The sequence below is a fragment of the Artemia sp. Qi Xiang Cuo genome, chromosome 3 (genome assembly GCF_049724085.1).
Source record: "Artemia sp. Qi Xiang Cuo chromosome 3, ASM4972408v1, whole genome shotgun sequence".
Lineage (NCBI taxonomy): Eukaryota > Metazoa > Arthropoda > Branchiopoda > Anostraca > Artemiidae > Artemia > Artemia sp. Qi Xiang Cuo.
In genome coordinates this window covers 75,359,802-75,379,909 of record NC_142796.1, presented here as the reverse complement: position 1 = coordinate 75,379,909, position 20,108 = coordinate 75,359,802, and the positions used below count along the sequence as shown (strand labels likewise).

Below are 20,108 nucleotides of genomic sequence, written 5' to 3'. Positions count from 1 at the left end.
TGCAAGAAGTCAGGTCTAGATTGCTCTATAGCTTGCAAATCATGCAGAGGGATCTCCTGCAGAATGCCATGGAACCTGAAGACAATGACTCTGCCGTTAATGTCAATGATTTTTGAAAATTTTCTGTTTTTAAGGTTAAAAGGTAGTCGATTCTAGAGAAGAAGCATGTAATATTATCACGAAATAAACTTTCTAGCTTTTTGCCCCCTCCTCCACATTTTTAGGGTGAATTTGACCCATTTCGCCTCGGGGTAGCGATGTCAGTTTCGGATAAATTAATAAACACGTTTTTTTTCTATCGAACAGTATAAAAACATTTCTGTTGCAATTTGTTCAAAGTCTAACCGTATTTTGACTGTACTTTGAATGGCTAAAGAGAATGGCTTTGTTTTGGAAGGTTTAACATGTGTGTGTTAAACCTTCCTTACAGGGCTGTTTAAGGCTGTAGAAGGCTGTTACAGGGCTGTAAAGGGCTATAAAAGGCAGAGAGTGATAATACCTGGGATTTTTTTTAGCAGCAGCGGAGATTAAACTATATAAAAATAAATTCTGTTCCCTATTTCTATGAAAATCTTCCATTTTGGACACTTTCTTTTTCAATTTGCCCCATCACCCTCCCCTGATCTGTTTACATGACGAGAAAAATAATTTAAATTATTTAACTAATGAAGTTAAATACTAGCAAAAAAACCCACATCAGCCGAGGGAGGTGCATCACCCTTGCGCTGTTTGATGATGTTTGCGCTGGGTTTGGGGCTCCCTATCCCCTAAATTTATAAATTCTACAATTTCCCCCTACAATTGTCTATTTTTCGATGTCATTCACCAATTTTTGTGCTTTTCAAGTTCGTTTCCCTTTTCCTATTAATATTAGTGCAGTTCCAAGATAAGTTTCCTTCAGCCGTACCTCAGATCAACAAGGACAAGGAACGAAAATATTCAGTTCTTAGAGCTTCTAAATTGTTTTCTGGAGATGGAAATCAACAACGTAAACATCAATATATGCACGAAATATTGTTGTAAAATAAACTTAACGCAGGTTAGACTCCTACATTTCGAAGCACAAGTTAGGTCAATATTCAAACTGTTTTTTCTTGTCACTGTCTGCTATGTTCATTCATTTGATCGACATATAAGACAGTTATACATAGTAAGGAAGAATTGAGCATCCAGGATTCTGTTTAAGGAGCACAAATTCTTCAAAACCTCAAATAAATATCCGACTTTCGTAAAACTATGAAACAAGAAACATAGGTAAACATCATAAAATAATTATGTATACGAGATCGATGGGTGTATATACTCATGGCTTCTTTCCCTACGTACATATTTGATAAGGAGATTTAGTATCAACGTACATAAATTTCAGAAAAAATAATTTCAAGATATAGAATCCCGAAGTTACGTGACTAAAATTGAATTGATTACTTTTCGTTATAATTCAGTAAGACAAGAAACCGATTAAAACAAATCTGCGATGAGAATTAGGATAAATTGTCCAGTAACATATGAAAATAATACACTTCCTTGATAGATTTGGTTCGCCGTTACTAAAAAAGAAATTTGGAAATTTTACTAAATTTGGGCAACAGCTGAAATATCTTTGACATTGTACTTGTTACGCCATGATGACCATGAAAAATCGACACGTCTTCTCACAGTGTATAGCATCTATAAATATTACTTGAACAAAAATATTTTACCTAATGAGATGGCATTAGTGTGTGATCAATTATTTAGGATTGAACATCACCTTAAATTGGATTTTCAGCTCCCACAAATACGATTCTTTGAGCACTATCGAAGCGGATAAATTATACCGTTTTTAGCCTACAGGTATCAGATACTTTAAACGAAAACAAAATTTCTATTTTCCGTGACAATATACGTTTACCGTCATAGAATAACAAACCAAAAATGTATGACAAAACCAAAAATGGAAGAGATTTTAGGGCTAGAGAGAGGGCAACTTAAAGATATATCGACCCAAAAAACATTTTTTTGTAAAAAAAAGAGTTTAAAATAAACTTTTGGTAATTCTGAAATCAAACCATTCATGATAATGAACAGTAAGTAACGAGCTACCGAGTAGAAGCAATCATTCTCAACATTAAAACAATCAATATATCGAAAGGATCTGCTTTCTATGCTTTTTCCAAATATCTACACTTCATTAAATCTAGAGTAAATCATAATAAAACGACCACAGAACCCCATCAAAGTCATACACCAGAATTACTCCAAAAACTTTAAGAATGGGTGAACAAACTAGAGTAGCGTTTTTCAGCCCCTATATAAAATTTCTGGAATTTCATATGTTACCCGAGAGGGATGAAAGCGTTAAAGTACACTTTTTCAGTAACAAAATAAAGCCTACCAAATTAAAGCCTACCACAGCAAATATCTGATTTTTGCCAGTTTGTGCCAAAGACTTCAGTGTAGACAAAATTTGGACCAAAAGGATAACGAGCAAAAATTCAGAGACAGTTAGAGTCATTTTATAATTATTTGAACGCAATATGTACAATCTTTTTTCAGAGATCACATTGATGTGCTGTACTACATTTCCTTCCAAGCACAGTAAATATATAGAAAGGTTTTTCATATCAAAAAGAAGATCTACGAAGAAGCTCAAATTAAACAGAAATTAGCTATACTTGAGAGAGATGCCACTTCTTTCCCCTCCATTTATTCACGCTAAGGTTTGTCAAGGGTTTTTAAAGGTATTTTAGAGTACAACAAGTAGAGACAGTATGTAATTGCTTTTTTTAACGGTTGTCTTTCGAAGCATTTGAAACAAAGATTTAATGGTTTACAGCAACTAAAATAAACCCTTCAATTCTCAAAACACTTAAAAAAAAAACTTTGCAAATTTTCCTTCAATGCCTGTTGAGTCTGGTTTCTTACTAATGCACCCTAGTTCTTTCAGTTGATTCGCACGACAAGATTACTTAACCAGGTATTGAGGTGAGACAGAGTACAATATAGTATTATCCGTTTGGATGGAGCCCCGTTCACTTAAACTATCGAACCAAACCACCGTAACCTGGATCATAGATCAAAAGGCATTATTTGCGGAGATGTAGGTTGTCCTCCTGGAATACTTTTGGCGAGTCTTTAATATGCAGATGCAAATCATTAATACTTTTCATTACATCATGATGCAAATTAATTTTCAATTGACGTCTGAGTCCCAAGACATGCTTTTCCTACTACCAAAGTATCAAAAGTATCAAAGAGAGATGCAAAAAAGGAATAGATTTCATAATTTAGTCTTTGCTGGTAGAAAGTATTATTTTTGGAAACCATTTTTGTCAGCCCACAGCTGCGAGGTTAAAGGAGAGGAGAAAGTCTCTGCCCTCTTGACAGAAAGTAGAGATAATTGAGAAACAAAATGGGAAGTTCAATAACGGGTAATGGAGAAGTCGGGTGATACTAAAGGTATGGTTGGATCGGATTAGCCTGAGAAGGGGTTAGAGATCAATCCTGTGAAGACATTGGGGTACTTCGCCTCGAGAGTGGCGAAAAGGAGTCTCTTTTAGGAGCTGGAGGTGTTAGTCAGACCCCTAAGTCAACAACTGGTTATGGCCTTTCATGACTACTGGTGATAAACTTGCCAAGGCGAGGCCTTTCCCAACCGCGTTCTCTGGGGGATATTCTCCCCCATTAGCTATTATGCCTGTTCCCCTATACCTACCCTTTACCCAACTCTCATCCTGAATTTTATCGACAGATGCTCCTTATTTGACTGAAACCCACGAAACGTTACTTCATGCTCTCCGCACATCTTTACCCCGTATCCCTTTACCCCAATCAATCCCATGATCCTTTGTACATGTTACAATGAGTCATTTTAAACTAACCGAAGGGCAAGTTCAGTTTTGATCCAGATACGGAGTTGTTTCAATCATTGCGGGTTAAGGGGCTAGTTAACCCAATCTCTTCTGATGAATGGTGCCTCTTCATTCACCAGAGACCAATTCTTTATTTCAGACAGCAAGGAAATTTCCTATTTAATCATGCTACAAGGTTCTTATAGCATTTAGCATATGGTCCCCCTTCAAAAGACGGGCTAAGCCTGGCCGTCTCTTCACGAGCTAATAGCATGATAATTGTCCACCTCTTGGGTGGACTTACGTCTTTAAACCCAAGTCCGTTGATGACTGTTCTATGGGCTAAAACCCACAATAAGCTACTTCATGCTCTCCGCACATCTCTACCCCGTATCCCCTTACCCCAATCATTCCCATGGTCCTTTGTACATGTTACAATGAATCATTTTAAACTAACCAAAGGGTTCAGTTTTGATCCAGATACTGAGTTGTTTCCATCACTGCGGGTTAATGGGCTAGTTAACCCAATCTCTTCTGATGAATGGTGCCATTCTTATCACCAGAGACCGATTCTTCATTACTTTCAAACGTAGAATTGATAGGGCAAGAAAACTTCTAATTTAATCATGCTACAAGGTTCTTATAGCATTCAGCATATATTTCCCTTTCAGAAGGCGGGCTAAGCCTTCCCGTCTCTTCACGACATAACAGCATGATAATTGTCCACCTCTTGCGCAGATTTACCTCTTCAAACCCAAGTCCGTTGATGATGGTCATGTATCCCAATTATTCGAAAGAGCCCGGTATTGGAAACACTTTGGATGGTAGTGGATCTTTAACCAGATGTGGCCGTACCCCGCAGAAATTATAACCCGCAAATTTGGAGGCAGATATCAAGAGCCTAGAAGGGCAAGAAGAGGACAAAGGTTACGCTCAAAAGGTCACTAATTAACCGAGAGACATCAAATCGTCAAAAAAAGAGGTCTTGGAACTCGGGGAGTCCCGAATCCGGCCGTCCTTATGACCGAGGCTATTGTCCCGTCTGATCTACGTCTGCTATCACTACTAAATCCCCGAGCTTAACACCTTGACTACAGAGTTCAATGGTCTAAGATTCAAATAAACTTACCTCCGTACAGCTATGTGGTACTCCGAGTGGAAGTATGTTGTTTATACGCTGAACTTCCATTGTAAATGCTTCTAAATATCGTAATTTAGGCAAGTCATCCATCTGAACATCGTTATTTCTACCGACAACACTGTCAAGCTCTTCTTGAATCTTTTCCTTAAATTACATAAGCAGTTTAGTGAAATCTATATGATAAATAATTTTGCCTAGAGATACTGCACTTGAAAATTTCGCACCTTTTTGAATAAAAAGGAAAGGTAAGGTTTTGTTAGAAAACTTTAATTAAATTTTGAGAAAACTTTTACACCATATCTTACTTTAAGAAGCGAAACATTTTTTTAAACTTACTGCAACTCAGGACTTAAGTAATTCTTCCCCAAATTTGTTGCGATTAAATGTAAAAAAAAAAAACCGATTGAAAGGAAAAAAAGTTCAAACCAACAGAAGTTACCCTAAAAGTGAGGGAGCCTGCAAAAGCCACGAGTATCCTCACTCTTTTGACTAAAGTTTTTTCCCGAACTTCAAGGGAAACAAAAGGTATACTTAATTTTTTTTTTATGACAATTTTTTGATAATAAATGTGCTCATTTGCTGTAACATATACGGTTTAACACTTGGATATACCAGCCTGAAATAGATTTTACATTTAATAAGTTTTGATTGAGGCGCAAGTTATAATTTTGTGAAAGGAAGGATTGGGAAGGATAATTAGAATAGTTGGGTAATGATTTATTAGTCGATTAAGGATGAGGGGGACCCTCAGTTTAGTGCACATCTTATTTACTTAAAATTTTAATTCAACTTTGAAACAAAAAAAAAACTTGAATCATGGTTTAGAAAAAAACAAATTAGAGACTTTACAACGACGCGTTAGTTTGGCTTAGAAATAAAAGATTTTGGTGAGGGTTTTTGAGCTCTCAAATTTTTAATCTTATAATACTTTTGCCTTATTAGGCGAACGTTGTCACGCAACGACATGGCGGGAAGAAATAATTTACCGTCTGCAATGCTTTCTAGCTTTGAACAGTGAACCCACTAAAAAAAAAGTTTTATGAATGTAATTTCTGTGTCTAGAATGCCAAAAAAGTCAATAATCGGGTCATAATTTTTGCATTCTTTTAATCCGTTATTGTTCATCTGACAGATCTTAATCGCAGACGAAGGCCTTAGCCCCTTTCCATCCACAATGTGATAATAACTAAATAATTATAAATATAATCTATCATTTTATATTCAAGGCATTTTCACAATAATAGGGCAGCTGCACCCATTCTAAAAACTTAATTCGCACACACTCCTTTAATTAAAGGGAGATCAAGCAATGAATTGTTCTTTCATTAGACCAATCTGAAGGACACCATTCTTATAAAGAAAATAAAAATTTGCCGGTAACAAACTACTTTTGAGTCTTCCCCCTTCCCCTTCCCCCCTTGCATGATAAAATAACCAAATAAAATCCCTTGAAAAGTTGGCGTGCAACATTACTTTAAACCTACGATATATAAATGAATTTGTCTCAAATAAATCTGCTCATCCAAACAAAGCTTTCAAATTAGCATGTAGAACGTTGTTCATGTTATGTTGTCTACGTATATACATTTTCGGGCAAAATATAATGCCAAGCGGAATGTCCCGTGTCTTCAGAAACCGTAATTTTGTTGTTGATGTATTTAAACGGAGTGGAAATCTTAGAAATTTGCTCGATAATGTTTTTTTTTATGGCTGAGCTGGCCAAGATTATTATTTTGTGCCAGAAGAAGCCTGACAAAGACACTTTAGTGGGATCCGATCTCACTAGTTACTATAAAGTAACTAGTTTATGTTAAAGTTCATGTTATAACTACCCCTAATATAATATCCCTTCTGATTTGATTCAATCAGTTTAACGTAAAAGGCAACAAAAACATCCTCCATTCTCAGCAGTGATCGCCGAATTTTTAACATATTGAGCAACCTTAGAGCACTTAAACCATAGTGCGAGCTACCCAATAAGGTAGGAAATTCAATGTATGTTACTGTTTCGGACAGTTGTTTATTACCTTTAAATATGCATTTCAAGCTTATGTTAACAAATTAACGAAAAATTTGAATCAGAAAAACATGATTCAATGCGAGGGGCCAATCACTTTGTTTGGCATCAACGATTTTTTTTAATATTCTGCTCATACGTTGCTGCAGTCATTCGAATGCAGTTGTCGAAATGTTCGTCAGTCGTCCGGTTCTTGCACTTGTTTTTAATTAATGTCATACTCAAAAATGAAATCTGGTGCAGATATGTTAACCTGAACATTGCCTTTACTCGTAATCCAACCTCCATCATCATTGGATATTTTTCTTAGAGCGAAAATCATCATCACTGCAGAGTTGTCTTATTCAAAATGTTGCACGAGATAGTAGAGAATTCTTCGGCATCAATCTCGACAAAAGATGATTTGACGAACAATGCTACAATCGAAATGATTTGGAGTTTTGAAAGCGTTTACTGAATTGATTTTTCAGTTCCGAAAGAACTGTTATATGTTCTTTATTGTTATGGGGAGGCTGTGAATGTTCTTGCTTGCCAAGGGTCTGTGTCAAACGAACAAAGTGTTCGTATTCACCCTGGGTAATTTTTTTTCAAAAACAGCTTTATTGTTATTTGTTACATGAAGCCAAAAGTTAAGGGTATTTAGCTTTCCGGTTATGTTTCAAAAAAAAAAAAAAAAAAATATCGCAGCCAAACTTGATCTCCTAACTCAGGGATTAATTCACCTCGCTCTTTAAAAATTCCACGAAAGCAGGAAACTCTTCAAAACATTGCAAAGCCCTGCCTAAACCAAGCCAACGAAGTTCTCTATTTAGCAATAGATCACCAAACTTGCATTGTAACTCTTCAGTCAAAGTCCTGAACAAACGTCTCCTTAGTAAGTAATCAGTTTCACATTCAACATAAAAATTAAAAGTTTTTCGCTGGGACTCGCCTTTATTAGAAGAATAACGTCAGTAGTAAGCATGCAAAAAACACAAGGTAAATAAACTAACCTCACTCTTAAAGGAACAGAGACTGACTGAGTGGCAGATGTGCCGATTAATTGCTTTATTTTTTTTTCGTAAGTCATAGATTCGAGACCAGTAGCGCAAATGCAATTAGTATTTCAATGCTCTATGACTGAACATTCCCCACGAGATACCAAGAAATTCCTGCAAGCTGTCGGTATCTCGTGATTAGCAGTTTGGTGATCTCTGCTTCAAACAATCAATGCAAATTTTCGTAAATTGTAAGAAGAGGGCGGAAGCCTGGGCTCTGGGTTGTCAGATATGTGGAATTTGATAGTGTTTGATGGTGAAATTTTCACTAAGACTGGATCCCATTTCTGGGCTATTTTCCTCCTTTTCTGGACATTGTACAAATTTTCTTATTATAATAACTTTTGACACAAACTTCTCAAACTTACTAAATGTTCATATTTGGATACAAAATAAAAATTAGATTCTTTTGATATACACAATATTTGAAACCTCCATTTCCTAGAACACCAGTTACTACTCATGGGGTCGCTCTTTGCTTACATAACTAAGAAAGGTTAGGCTGTTTAAAAGACTTATTGAAATGTTGATCAAAATAAGGCCTAGGTTCTCCGTTGTGTTCTCCACAGTTTTCTTACCCGGTACTGCATTGTATTTCCCCGACCAATGTGGTGACTAAACATTTATTTCACCTGTTGAAGAACAAAACCCTAAGGAGCCCAGCGCATAAACACTGCATATTTTAGCACTAATGAAGCCAAAACGATGTAAAGTATTTTTCTACTTTGCTCGACAGAATTACAGACCCTAAAAATGTGGAAATTTTAATTTCTAATCTTTTTCAAAATTATAGAGCCTAGAGCCAGTCCTAGGCATCTGATGTCTTAAAATAGTGTTTCATTTGCCTTTATTTCTCACCCCCTAAAGAGTACTAAGAATTATTTTATCTCTCATCTTAGGTTAAGCAAAAGAGGGAGAACTACTCCGAAGTAAAAACCTGAATTAATAATACATTAGGAGCAAACACTAAGGATCTATTTTACCTACAAATACCCGCATATTCACGTGAAAAGTGAGAAGCGTATACTATTATTCTCCCATAATTATTTATAGCCTATTATACGACACCTCTCCCTGATTAGAAGGGGCGGAGGGTCATGCTATTTCCGTCTATTGTCGCCCAACCGTAGTGAAATCTCAAGCTGTAACAGTTTTCTTACTTGTTTATCTGGGTATTTCATCATATATAGCAATATCCATTTGATAGTTGTCATAGCTGTATCTGTTCCAGCTCCAAATAAATCTGCCAACACATGGTAGATCTGCTGTTTAGTAAAGGTTCCAACATTACCCTTCTTCTTTTCTAGCTCTATTATATATGCTTCAGCCACATTTCGGTATTCATGTTTATCCGAATCAATTGATTGCAAAATTTCTTCGTAATGAACATGCGTCTTCTGCTTGCCCTCAAGAATGAATTTCATTGTCTTTTTAAACTTAGGAAGATGTCTGAAATATAAAGGTTGGGCTTAGCGTATCCTATAAATCTGAAATTGAATGCAAAAATTCCGACCGAGATCTCCAGTCAGCCGTTCTTAATGCAAAAAGAAGAAACACACATAATCTAATGAAACTCACAAATCACAATTGGTATCTCGAAACTCACAATGAAACTCACAAACTCACAATTGCAAAAAAAATGACATTGAGTCCCCTTTTCTAGTTTTTGTAACCATATGCTACTTTATATACTTTTTTTTCTCTTAGGTTCGTCTATAAAGTAGAAAATTTTATCCTTCTTTCGCTAAAAAGCTTATACCTAAAGCTGACCGGAAGCATGAGAATTCTATTTATCTATGTAAAGTCCATAAGTCGTGTTGAACTAAATTTCTTAGACTTGGTGGCATTTCGCCACCGATTCTGCATTGATTTTCTCGAACTCGTATTTTTGTTCAACTTTTACTTAAAAGTTGATCCACCGTCCTATTAATCCTAACGCCCCATCTACGTCACTTGGTATTTAAGCAAGCTTTTTGAATATTTACTTTTGAGCCTCCATATTAGCTACAATCATGAACATAATATCTTTGACAATTTTCTTATACAAGCTCATTATAAAGGCTGCGCTTTAAAGTATTAGGTGTGCTAGAGTTCAGTTATGCACTTTAGATATTTCTAAAGCGTTTGAGAGTGTTTACCCCTCTCAACCATTAGCTGCCCTTATGGAATCAGACGTAAATTCCTCAATCGATATAGTAATTCCTATATTTAATTTAAATCTGGATCCTCAATCTCGGGACAGCTGGAGCTATTGTTACATGGGTAATACAATATTTTTTAAGACTGGAAGACAACGTGCTGCTACAAGAAGACAAAGACAACTTTTGGACCACGGCCGGTTTGGCCAAACTCAGCTACTCATTCTGGTTTGTTGTGGCTGCTGGATGCATTTTTGCCATAAATATTGTGCTAGTGATACTTGGTGAACAGTCAGTTAAAGAACGAAATAGAACAAGAACTGAAAAACCAAACGGCGTTACGTTATTGTATTAGATTGATTTAAACTCTGTAGATTTGTATATTTTTAGCCATTTTTCTCTATATTTATCAAGATCGTAGCAATAGCTTTTTGTAGGCCATGTGATGAGGCTAGACATTCACTTACTTGTATGGGGTCTTCAGTTCCTTTCTTAAAATTTATTAGAGAAAAAATGTAAAAAAATTCACATCAAATATGAAATAAAAGTAGAACTCCTGTTTAAGTTAAAAACCAAATTTCGTATTTAGTAACCTCACAACTACGGCCAGGGCCATATCCAGTATTTTTTTTTCGAGGGGCTATTGTTTTTGGGTGGGATGATAAGGGTTTTTACAAGAAAAAACTTTAAAAGACGCATCAAAAATATGTTTTTTTTTTGCTCGGCAATTTCTGTGCTCGGCAAGACAAAGCGGTGCTTCGTTGCTGTATACTTTTAATATTAGTTTACATATTATAATTTTTAATATAGAATCAACTTGTTTTTAGGTCCTATAAACGTTTCTTATTTAGTTTATACTGGTGACATTCTCTTGATTAGTAGGGTAAATTCTAGAATGTTTTAAAATTTATGCAAAATGTTGTAAGACCACTTAACAACATTGGCTTTAGCATTAATTTTAGCATATGTGATTGATAGCTATTAAAGTTAGTAGTAATTCTCTTAATTAAGAGATAGTTCTGTTGGATGGAAATTGATAAAATTATAAACACAGGAAATTATTAGTTTGGCAATAATGTATAATCTCTTGTCGAAATCAGGAGCCTACTAATTGTATCTGTGTAAAGAAACAAACTCTTTCGAGGGCCGTTGTATATCATCACACTTTGAAGACGTTGTATACAGCCACGTTCAGAATTGGAGACCACTGATTGGCTGGCAGTTACGGACACTTATCAACTATATAAGGAGATCTTGCACTATTATCATCGTGCGCTAGGGAACTTAAAACCATAATCAGTTCACACTATTTTCCAAGAACACAGTTTATCCACTATGTAGTTCGGTATGTTATTAATTAGATTGTTGTGTATACGTAAAAGTTCTTTTCTATCTTTATTTGGTAATCTACTAGTATATTTCAGTTTTAGCGGGTAATAAATGTATTATCAATTATATTTCTATTGTTAAAAAAACTTCCTTTAAATACCAAGTATCAATGTCGAAGTACGCAAAATAAATACAATAAATTCCTTTATAAATACAATAAAGTCTAATTCATTATAAAACCTGAACCAAAAAATCAGAAGCCCCTATGATGGAAATGGCAAGGTATGGTTTTGAGTTAAGACTCGAATCGAAAAAAAGCCAGTCTTGCCGTTTCTTTGATGATTAAATAAAAAAAACAAGTTTTTTAAACTGAAAGTAAGGAGCAACATTAAAACTTAAAACGAACAGAAATTATTCCGTATATGAAAGGGGCTTTCCCCTCCTCAACGCCTCGCTCTTTACGCTAAATTTTTTTATTTTTTTAAAAAATAAATTTTTGAGACAGAGTAAAACTTTAGCGTAAAGAGCGAGGCGTTGAGGAGTCGAGGGTCACTGGGTCGATACGATCACCCCTAGGAAAAAAAAAACAAAAAAAAAACAACAAACAAATAAACACGCACCCGTGATCTTTCTTCTGGCAAAAAATGCAAAATTCCACATTTTTGTAGATAGGAGCTAGAAACCTCTACAGTAGGGTTCTCTGATACACTGAATATGATGGTGTGATTTTCATTAGGTTTCTATAACTTTTAGGGGGTCTTTCCCCCTTTTCTCGAAAATCAGCCAAATTTTCTCAGGCGCGTAACTTTTGATGGGTAAGATTAAACTGGATGAAACTTATGTATTTGAAATCAAAATGAAAATCTGATTCCTTTGATGTATCTACTGGTATCAAAATTCCGTTTTTTAGAGTTTCGGTTACTATTGAGCCGGGTCGCTACTTACTTACAGTTCGTTACCACGAACTGTTTGATAGCATATATTAAATACGTAACCTAACGTAACCTAACCTAAGCTAGGTACCTTTCCCCCTTTAAACCCCAAAAAGCAACAGTTTAAATATCGTAACGCAATGAAAACCACGCTATGCATTGCATTACTCTATAGCGGTCTCTTGAATTAACCCGTCAAAAACGGGTGCTTTTTGTACGCGAAGTTCTTGCACAAATTTATCCATCAGACAAAAGGCAGAATGAAGATGATCCAGCTGATGGATCTAGGCCATATTCCAGACAAGAAAAAGTACTGAATTAAACGGGTGGCCGGAGAAGATCTTGGTGGAAATCAAGGGGTAGCCGTTGTTTTTGAATTGAAATTATCAAGTATTTTGCAATAGGTTGCATCAAGACATGGCTAATTGTAGACAGAGAAAAGCCAAGACAGATAGTCCAAGTAATTGAGAGTCAAATGTTTAAATGGCTGGGGCACGGGTAAACGGCGGGAGTATGCATGACTCTCTTATTAACATACGTTTGTTAACATACTTGTTTGTTGATACACATACTTGTTTGTTAGTTTTTGGAAAGGCATGCTTGCCTAGAGTCTCAGGCATGTTGACCAAGAATTTAAAATTGACATAAGACCGTTGGATTGCCTTTAATGAGAGGCAATACAAATATAATTGATAATATATATATATATTATATATATATATATATATATATATATATATATATATATATATATATATATATATATATATATATATATATATATATATATATATATATATATATATATATATATATATTTTATATATTTATATATATATATATATATATATATATATATATATATATATATATATATATATATATATATATATATATATATATATATATATATATATATATATATATATATATATATATATATATATATATATATATATAAACAGTTCGTGGTAACGAACTGTAAGTAAGGAGCGACCCGGCTCAATGGTAACCAAAACTGTAGAAAACAGAATTTTGATACCAATAGATACATCAAAAGAATCAGATTTTAATGCTGATTTCAAATATATAAGTTTCATCAACTTTAGTCCTACATATCAAAAGTTTCGCGCCTGAGAAAATTTGGCTGATTTTCGAAGAAAGGGAGAAAGACCCCCTAAAAAATATAGAACCTTAATGAAAATCACACCATCCTATTCGGCGTATCAGAGAACCCTACTGTAGAGGTTTCAAGCTCCCATTAGCAAATATGTGGAATTTTGTATTTTTTGCCAGAAGAAAGATCACGGGTGCGTGTTTATTTGTTGTTTTTTTCCCCCAGGGGGGATAATATTAACCAAGGGGTCCTAGGAATTCTCGGGAGGACTCATTCGAACTGAAATTAAAAGTTATAGTGCCCTTATTAAGTGACCAAAAACAAGCGGACAGCTAGGACCTCTCCCATGCTCATTTTTCCCCAAAGTCACGTTATCGAAACTTTTAGACAGCCATTTTATTCAGCATGGTTGAGAAATATGATAACTATGTCTTTTAGGATGATTTAATCCCGCGAAGTCCCTGGGGGGAGGGCTGAAATTTATGAACTTTACCCAATATAAACATATAGTATTGGTTATTGGGAAGTATACAGTCGTTTTCAGGGGGGATTTTTTCTGGTAGTGGGGGTGGGTGGGTCGGGGGTTATGTGGGAGGATCTTTCCATGAAGGAAGTTTTCATGGGGGAAGGGACATTGCTATGAAGGGGGCGCCGGATTTCCCAGCATTATTTAAAAAAGATAAGAAATTATATATAAAAATACAAGTTTTTCAACTAAAAGTAAGGAACAACATCTAAACTTAGAACAACAGAAAATATTACATATAGGAATGGATTCACCCCCTAGTTGATACCTCACTCTTTAAGCCAATTATTATTTAGTACTTTCATAAGAGCTATTTATTCTAATTAACGGCCTTTGTGATTAAGGGTCATTTTTAAAGAACTGGAACAAAATTCGAACTTTAGCTAAAAGAGCAAGGTATTGACTAGAGGGCGAACCCTCTAATATACGTATTAAAAATATATGAATATAGAAGTTCGTTACGTAAGTTAATTCGTAAGTTGCGTATATTTATTACTAATAAAAACGTTTGTAAATAAAATTAACACTTGTTTTGAGAAAGCCATTTAACCAAATAAAAGTAAAATTAATATTCAAATTTTGTTTTAATTATTCATTTACGGTGAGCCAAAATCAAAACCTGCATTAATTCAAAAACGTTCAAAAATTAAATAAAAAAACAACAGTTTTTTTAACTGAAAGTAAGGAACGATGTTAAAACTTAAAACGAACAGAAATTGTTCCGTATATGAAAGGGGCTGTGCCCTCCTCAATGCCTCGCTCTTTACGCTAAAGTTTGACTTTCTCACAACTCTATTTTTTTTTAAACAATGACAAACTTTAGCGTAAAGAGCGAGGCGTTGAGGAAGGGACAGCCCCTTTCATATACGGAATAGTTTCTGTTCGTTTTAAGTTTTAACGTCGTTCCTTACTTTCAGTTAAAAAAACTTGTTTTTTTATTTAATATACATATATATATATATCAATTATCTATATATATATATATATATATATATATATATATATATATATATATATATATATATATATATATATATATATATATATATATATATATATCAATTATCGAGTTATATATCAATTATCAATTATATTATATGTACGAGTATTATCAATTATATTTCTATTGTTAAAAAAAAACTTCATTTAAATACCAAATATTAATGTCGAAGTACGCAAAATAAATATAATAAATTCACCATTTATTCATAATGTTATTAATTTTGCACAATTGGTGTAGCGGAAAATATACAAAGAATGGCTTCAAAAACAGCTTACCGTAAAAATGGTAAAAAATTCAAAGGTCCAGCTACAGCTACATGTTTGAATCCTTCATCCAAAAGATGTTGAAGGTAAACCCAAGTTTCATCTTCCATCTTATAGGTAACACCGAACACAAGTTCGTTGACAATGTTACCAATCGAGTGACGCAGATATGGCGTGATATTAACAGGTTGGCCTACGTTATGTCGTATATCCTTGAAATAAAGTATAATGAATTAATTCACTGACTTGACCACTTCAAATCATTATCAAACAATTAGTAGTAACAAGTTAGCTGCAATTAGGGAGTGACTCGTAACGATAAAAACGTAAATCTAAAAATAAGAGTATGGACAAAAACAAATACATCAAACGAGGCTGCTACTTATTTGATTAAATAAAAAAAATTCAAACCAAAAGTAAGGAGCAACAATAAAACCTAAAATGAAGAGAAATTATTCCGTATATTAGTAGGGTTGCCCCTAACTCAGGCCCTCGTTCTTCACGCTAAGCTTCCTTAGTACTTTCAAAAAAGCTTTTATTCTAATTAGAATCGGGAAAAATTGTCAAATTTTAGCATAAAGAGCGAGGGATTGAAGAGTGGTTAATTCCCTTAATATACGGAATATTTTTTTGTTTATTTTTAAGTTTTAATATTTCTCCTTACATTCAATTTAAACAAAACTTATTCTTTTTATTTAATTTCTGATCGTTTTTCAAATAATGCCGGGAATTCAAGCTTCCCTCCATGGAAAATTCTCCCTCCCACTAAAAAATTCTGAGAGTAAAACTCTTCTCACTTAAAATACCTACCATCAAATCACCTGGAAAACACACCGGACAATTCCACCCCCGCTGAAAATTCTCTAGGAAAATTTCTCGCGGGCGATTCTACTTGAAAAATTCTTCTTAGTATACTTTCATTTGAAAAGACTTGAATTTCTGATCGTTTCTCAAATCAGGTCGGAGATCCTTCTCCGTAGAAAATTATTCCGGAAAGTCCCCCCCCCCACACTCAGTGTCATATTATATGTTAAAATTCAATGAATCAATCAGTGAAGCAATCAATCAATTTATTTAAAGAAAATAGAGAAAAATTACAAAGCTTTCGACACCCACGAAGCCTCTTTGGCCTAAGAGAGTGGAAAGATAAACCGTTACATTAAATAATATCACAAAAATCAAACAGAAGGACAAGAAAAAAGAAGAAAAAAGGGAGAAGAAAAATAACAGAACAACACCATACATGATTATATAAAAACAATTATTCGCTAAGATACAGTGGCAAAAACAACAGATAAAGGAGACTAAAAAAAAATAATTAAACAGCAACAACAAGAAATACCATATCAATAAAAATAAATGGATTAAACAAATTGAAAAAGAAATAGAGAGGGAAAAAGAGAAGGGAGGAGAGAAATAAATCTCTACGCGTAGGAGGGGGTCAGATAGCTCTTTTTTAATTTGTCCATAAGAATTTCATAGCCGAATTTTAATAGGTAGGGTAGGGAACTCCATATAGAGGCACAACATGAAACTGGATTAAAATCTGATCTTATTGTTTTTGTTTTGTGAATGAAACTTTTCATGTCAGTTCTGAGAGGAAAAAAAAACACAAGATTCCTTTCAAAGTTCAGAATATAGAAGACATAACTGTTTGAAGAAGTCAGGGAGCAGTCCATAAAAATACATGAAAATGAAACAAGAGGAAAGAAAGATGTATGTGAATTGACCATCCAATGAAAGCTGGCCTGTCACCTCAGATACTAATTTAATTGCTCTTTTATGTATTTTGAAAACAGGGAGGGTAAAAGCAGAGAATGTTGATAGCCACACTGTTGGACAGTAGTACAAATAAGGTTGAATGAGAAAATGAAAGAGGATCTTTATTATTGAGTTTAAGTTTTACAAGAGCACAGTGATGTTTGAAAGAAATATTTTCGTCCAATAAAATGCCCAGGAATCGAACATGTCTATCAGGGGGTCGAGTTTTATCACCATGAGGGGTAAAATAGTTTGAACCAAAGGACAAAAAGAACCTGATCTGAAAAAAATAAGTAGAATAGATTTAGGTGGATTTAGGGCAAGGCGATTTACACCGAACCAAGCAAAGGTACTTTATAGGACAGAATACATTTTCATGATAAGAAAAGATTCCTCAATTTCTGAACACCCAAGAGTACTATCATCTGAAAATGCGAATAGCACTCGGTCTTGAGCTGTCTCGCTAAGTGGGACAAAATTGTGATCACAAATACTACAGCAACTTCGTTAGATTTGTTCAGATACAGCAATGAAAACATAATTAATGAATATAAGGAATAAAACAGGTCCTAGGATAGAGCCCTGAGGGAAACCATTATCAACACGGAAGTGATCTTGAATCTTAGGGTCAATACTGATCGACCTTTCAGATAAATAAGTTTCAAACCAATGATAGCTATTTCCCCGTGTCCCTGTGTTCCATCTTGGAGAGTAGGATAGTATGTGATATGCTGTCAAACGCTTGTCAAACATCAAAGAAAATTACAGCTAGAATTCTACTCTCATCAAGTGCCTTGAACTTCAGAATGGCCATGCAAGAATGTTCTTCTGAATGTTAAGGGCAAAACCTAAACTGATTGTAATGGAAGAATTGATTTTTTTTTATTATTAAGAAACGACAGAAGTCTAGAGTACATGCATTTTCAAAAATTTTACTAAAGGTTTATAAAACAGAAATTAGTCGATAATTAGAAGAATGATCTCTAGAACCATTTAGTTGTTCTCCCTTATGAAGAACAACTAATCTGGCAGATTTTAGGGCACTAGGAAAAGTTCCGTTCAAAAATGAAAAGTTCTCAAGAATGGTGAGAGGAGATAATATAAACTTTAAAACTTTAAATAGAAGGTAATTTAAACTTTAAAGAAGGTAATATAAACTTTAAATTCCTGCATTGGTAGGAATTTGGTCAGGCCCACAAGAGGAAGATCCTATTAGCTTAGAGACGATTCTTTGGACTTCAAACTCAGAAACAGGATCTGAAGCCATAGATTTCTGACAAGAAGGACCGAGGTACTTTTTGAAGTCACTGGTAGAAGAATCACTAATAAATTGTGTTCAGAAATTTATTTCTCTCTGGATGCAAAATAAGAGCAAAATTCGTCCATTATGGCCCAGCTATTAGTTATTAATGCCCCCTTAAAATTAATTTATTTGGCTAGCTATTTCTTTTAAAATTGGGATCAGGAACTGTGTTTATAAGTTGCCAGGTTTTTATCGTGTTCTTGCCGAAAATTGAGAACATCTGGGAGTGATAGATGGACTTGGCTTTACGAATTAAGGAGTTTAGTAAATTTCTATATTTCTTATACAATTCAAGATGATGATGAGAGTTAGATGATTTAAATGCCTTCCACAAATAAGTCTTCCTTTTTGTACTGTTCAGAATAGCTACAGTCATCCAAGAACAGGAGAAAGTGAACGCTTGGAGGTTTAAGAAGCTGAGGTTGCACAGTAACTATTAATAAAAGCCTCTTTGACCAAATCATAAATTTGGTTGAAAAGACTACCAACAGACCGACTTGAATCGGTGAGAAACTCGCAGGAGGTGTAAGAAAATCAAAATTTAAACTGTTGATGGTGTTGGTAACGGAATGCCTCTTAACATCCAGCGATGAAAACAACTACATCTTAATTAAAACGCGAATTTTCAATTGGCATAACTTAAATTTATCCATAGTACCGTGAATCTTATGGTGTGATCCTTGAGATCAATATTCATTGACTTTTAGGGGGTGTTTCCCCCTTTTTCGAAAAACAGGCAAAAAAAGTAGGCAAAATGGGGAACAACTGCGTATCAGCTAATATAAAGGATGATAAGTAGACCTTTGAGTGGGTGGGGTGGGGGTAATGAAAACCTTAGGAAGTTAATTATCATGTCCAAACTTCTAGCTTTAAGTGAGCCTTCAAGTAAATAGAGAAGGAAAGATGATGCGAGGTGAGGAGATGTGGTGAAGACTTTACTCAAAGACCCCCTTCATTCCAAAGAATGCTTTTAAACTAAACCTGTAATGATGTATTTTCTCTCATTGCAGAAATATTTTTAAATGTAACATATAAGATTAAATTCCTTAATTGCTTAACTAAATTCCTTAAAATTGCTTAACTGAAAAAAAGGGAGGGGGGCTTCATGAGTACCACCAGGGTATTTCCTACAGGGAGAGGGGACAAGTTCAAACAGTAGCTGTCTTTTTACTAGAATTTAAATGGAAATGTTTCTCCTTTTCCTATTTTTATACATTTTTAATATCTTATTGCTTCCCATGGGGGATGAGGCATTGTCCCTCTGCAGGCACCCATAGGAGACATCCTGATAATAGTAATCTGTTCAAAAAAACTCCCTTAAAAATCGTTGAAATAATACCCAAAAAGGAATTTTCGATGTTGCAAAATTCATTTCTTACTTAAAAATATTCCAAGGGGTGCACATGCCCGGAGATGACTATCATTCTCTGGGCTGCACCCCTTCTCGACACATTACTATACAAAAATTAAACTTGAAGGTAAAAACCAAAAGTTAAAGAACGGAGTTGCAGCCTTCATTACATTTATGAGAGCCCTTGATCAAACAGTTCGTAATAGCGAGCAGCAAGTGAAGAGCGATTCTAAAACCCTAACTAAAAACAAAGATTTGATCATAATATATGCAACAAGTAAACCTATTATTTAAGCTGATTATGAATGTATAGTTTGAAACAAATACTATTCACAAATGAAAAACATTCAAAATTTT

General features: G+C 34.5%; 1 protein-coding gene across 2 annotated transcripts in view; it reads right to left on the bottom strand.

The window, feature by feature from the left end:
- phtm (cytochrome P450 enzyme phantom) overlaps positions 1-20,108 on the bottom strand; it is a 79,831-nt gene that overhangs the window by 10,548 nt on the left and 49,175 nt on the right. For both annotated transcript variants that reach the window (XM_089087135.1, XM_089087136.1), the window contains exons 5-7: positions 15,349-15,548; positions 9,189-9,477; positions 4,963-5,118 (exon numbers count right to left, since the gene is read on the bottom strand). In XM_089087135.1, the coding sequence (XP_088943261.1) occupies positions 4,963-5,118; positions 9,189-9,477; positions 15,349-15,548 (645 nt within the window). The remainder of the gene's footprint in view (positions 1-4,962; positions 5,119-9,188; positions 9,478-15,348; positions 15,549-20,108) is intronic.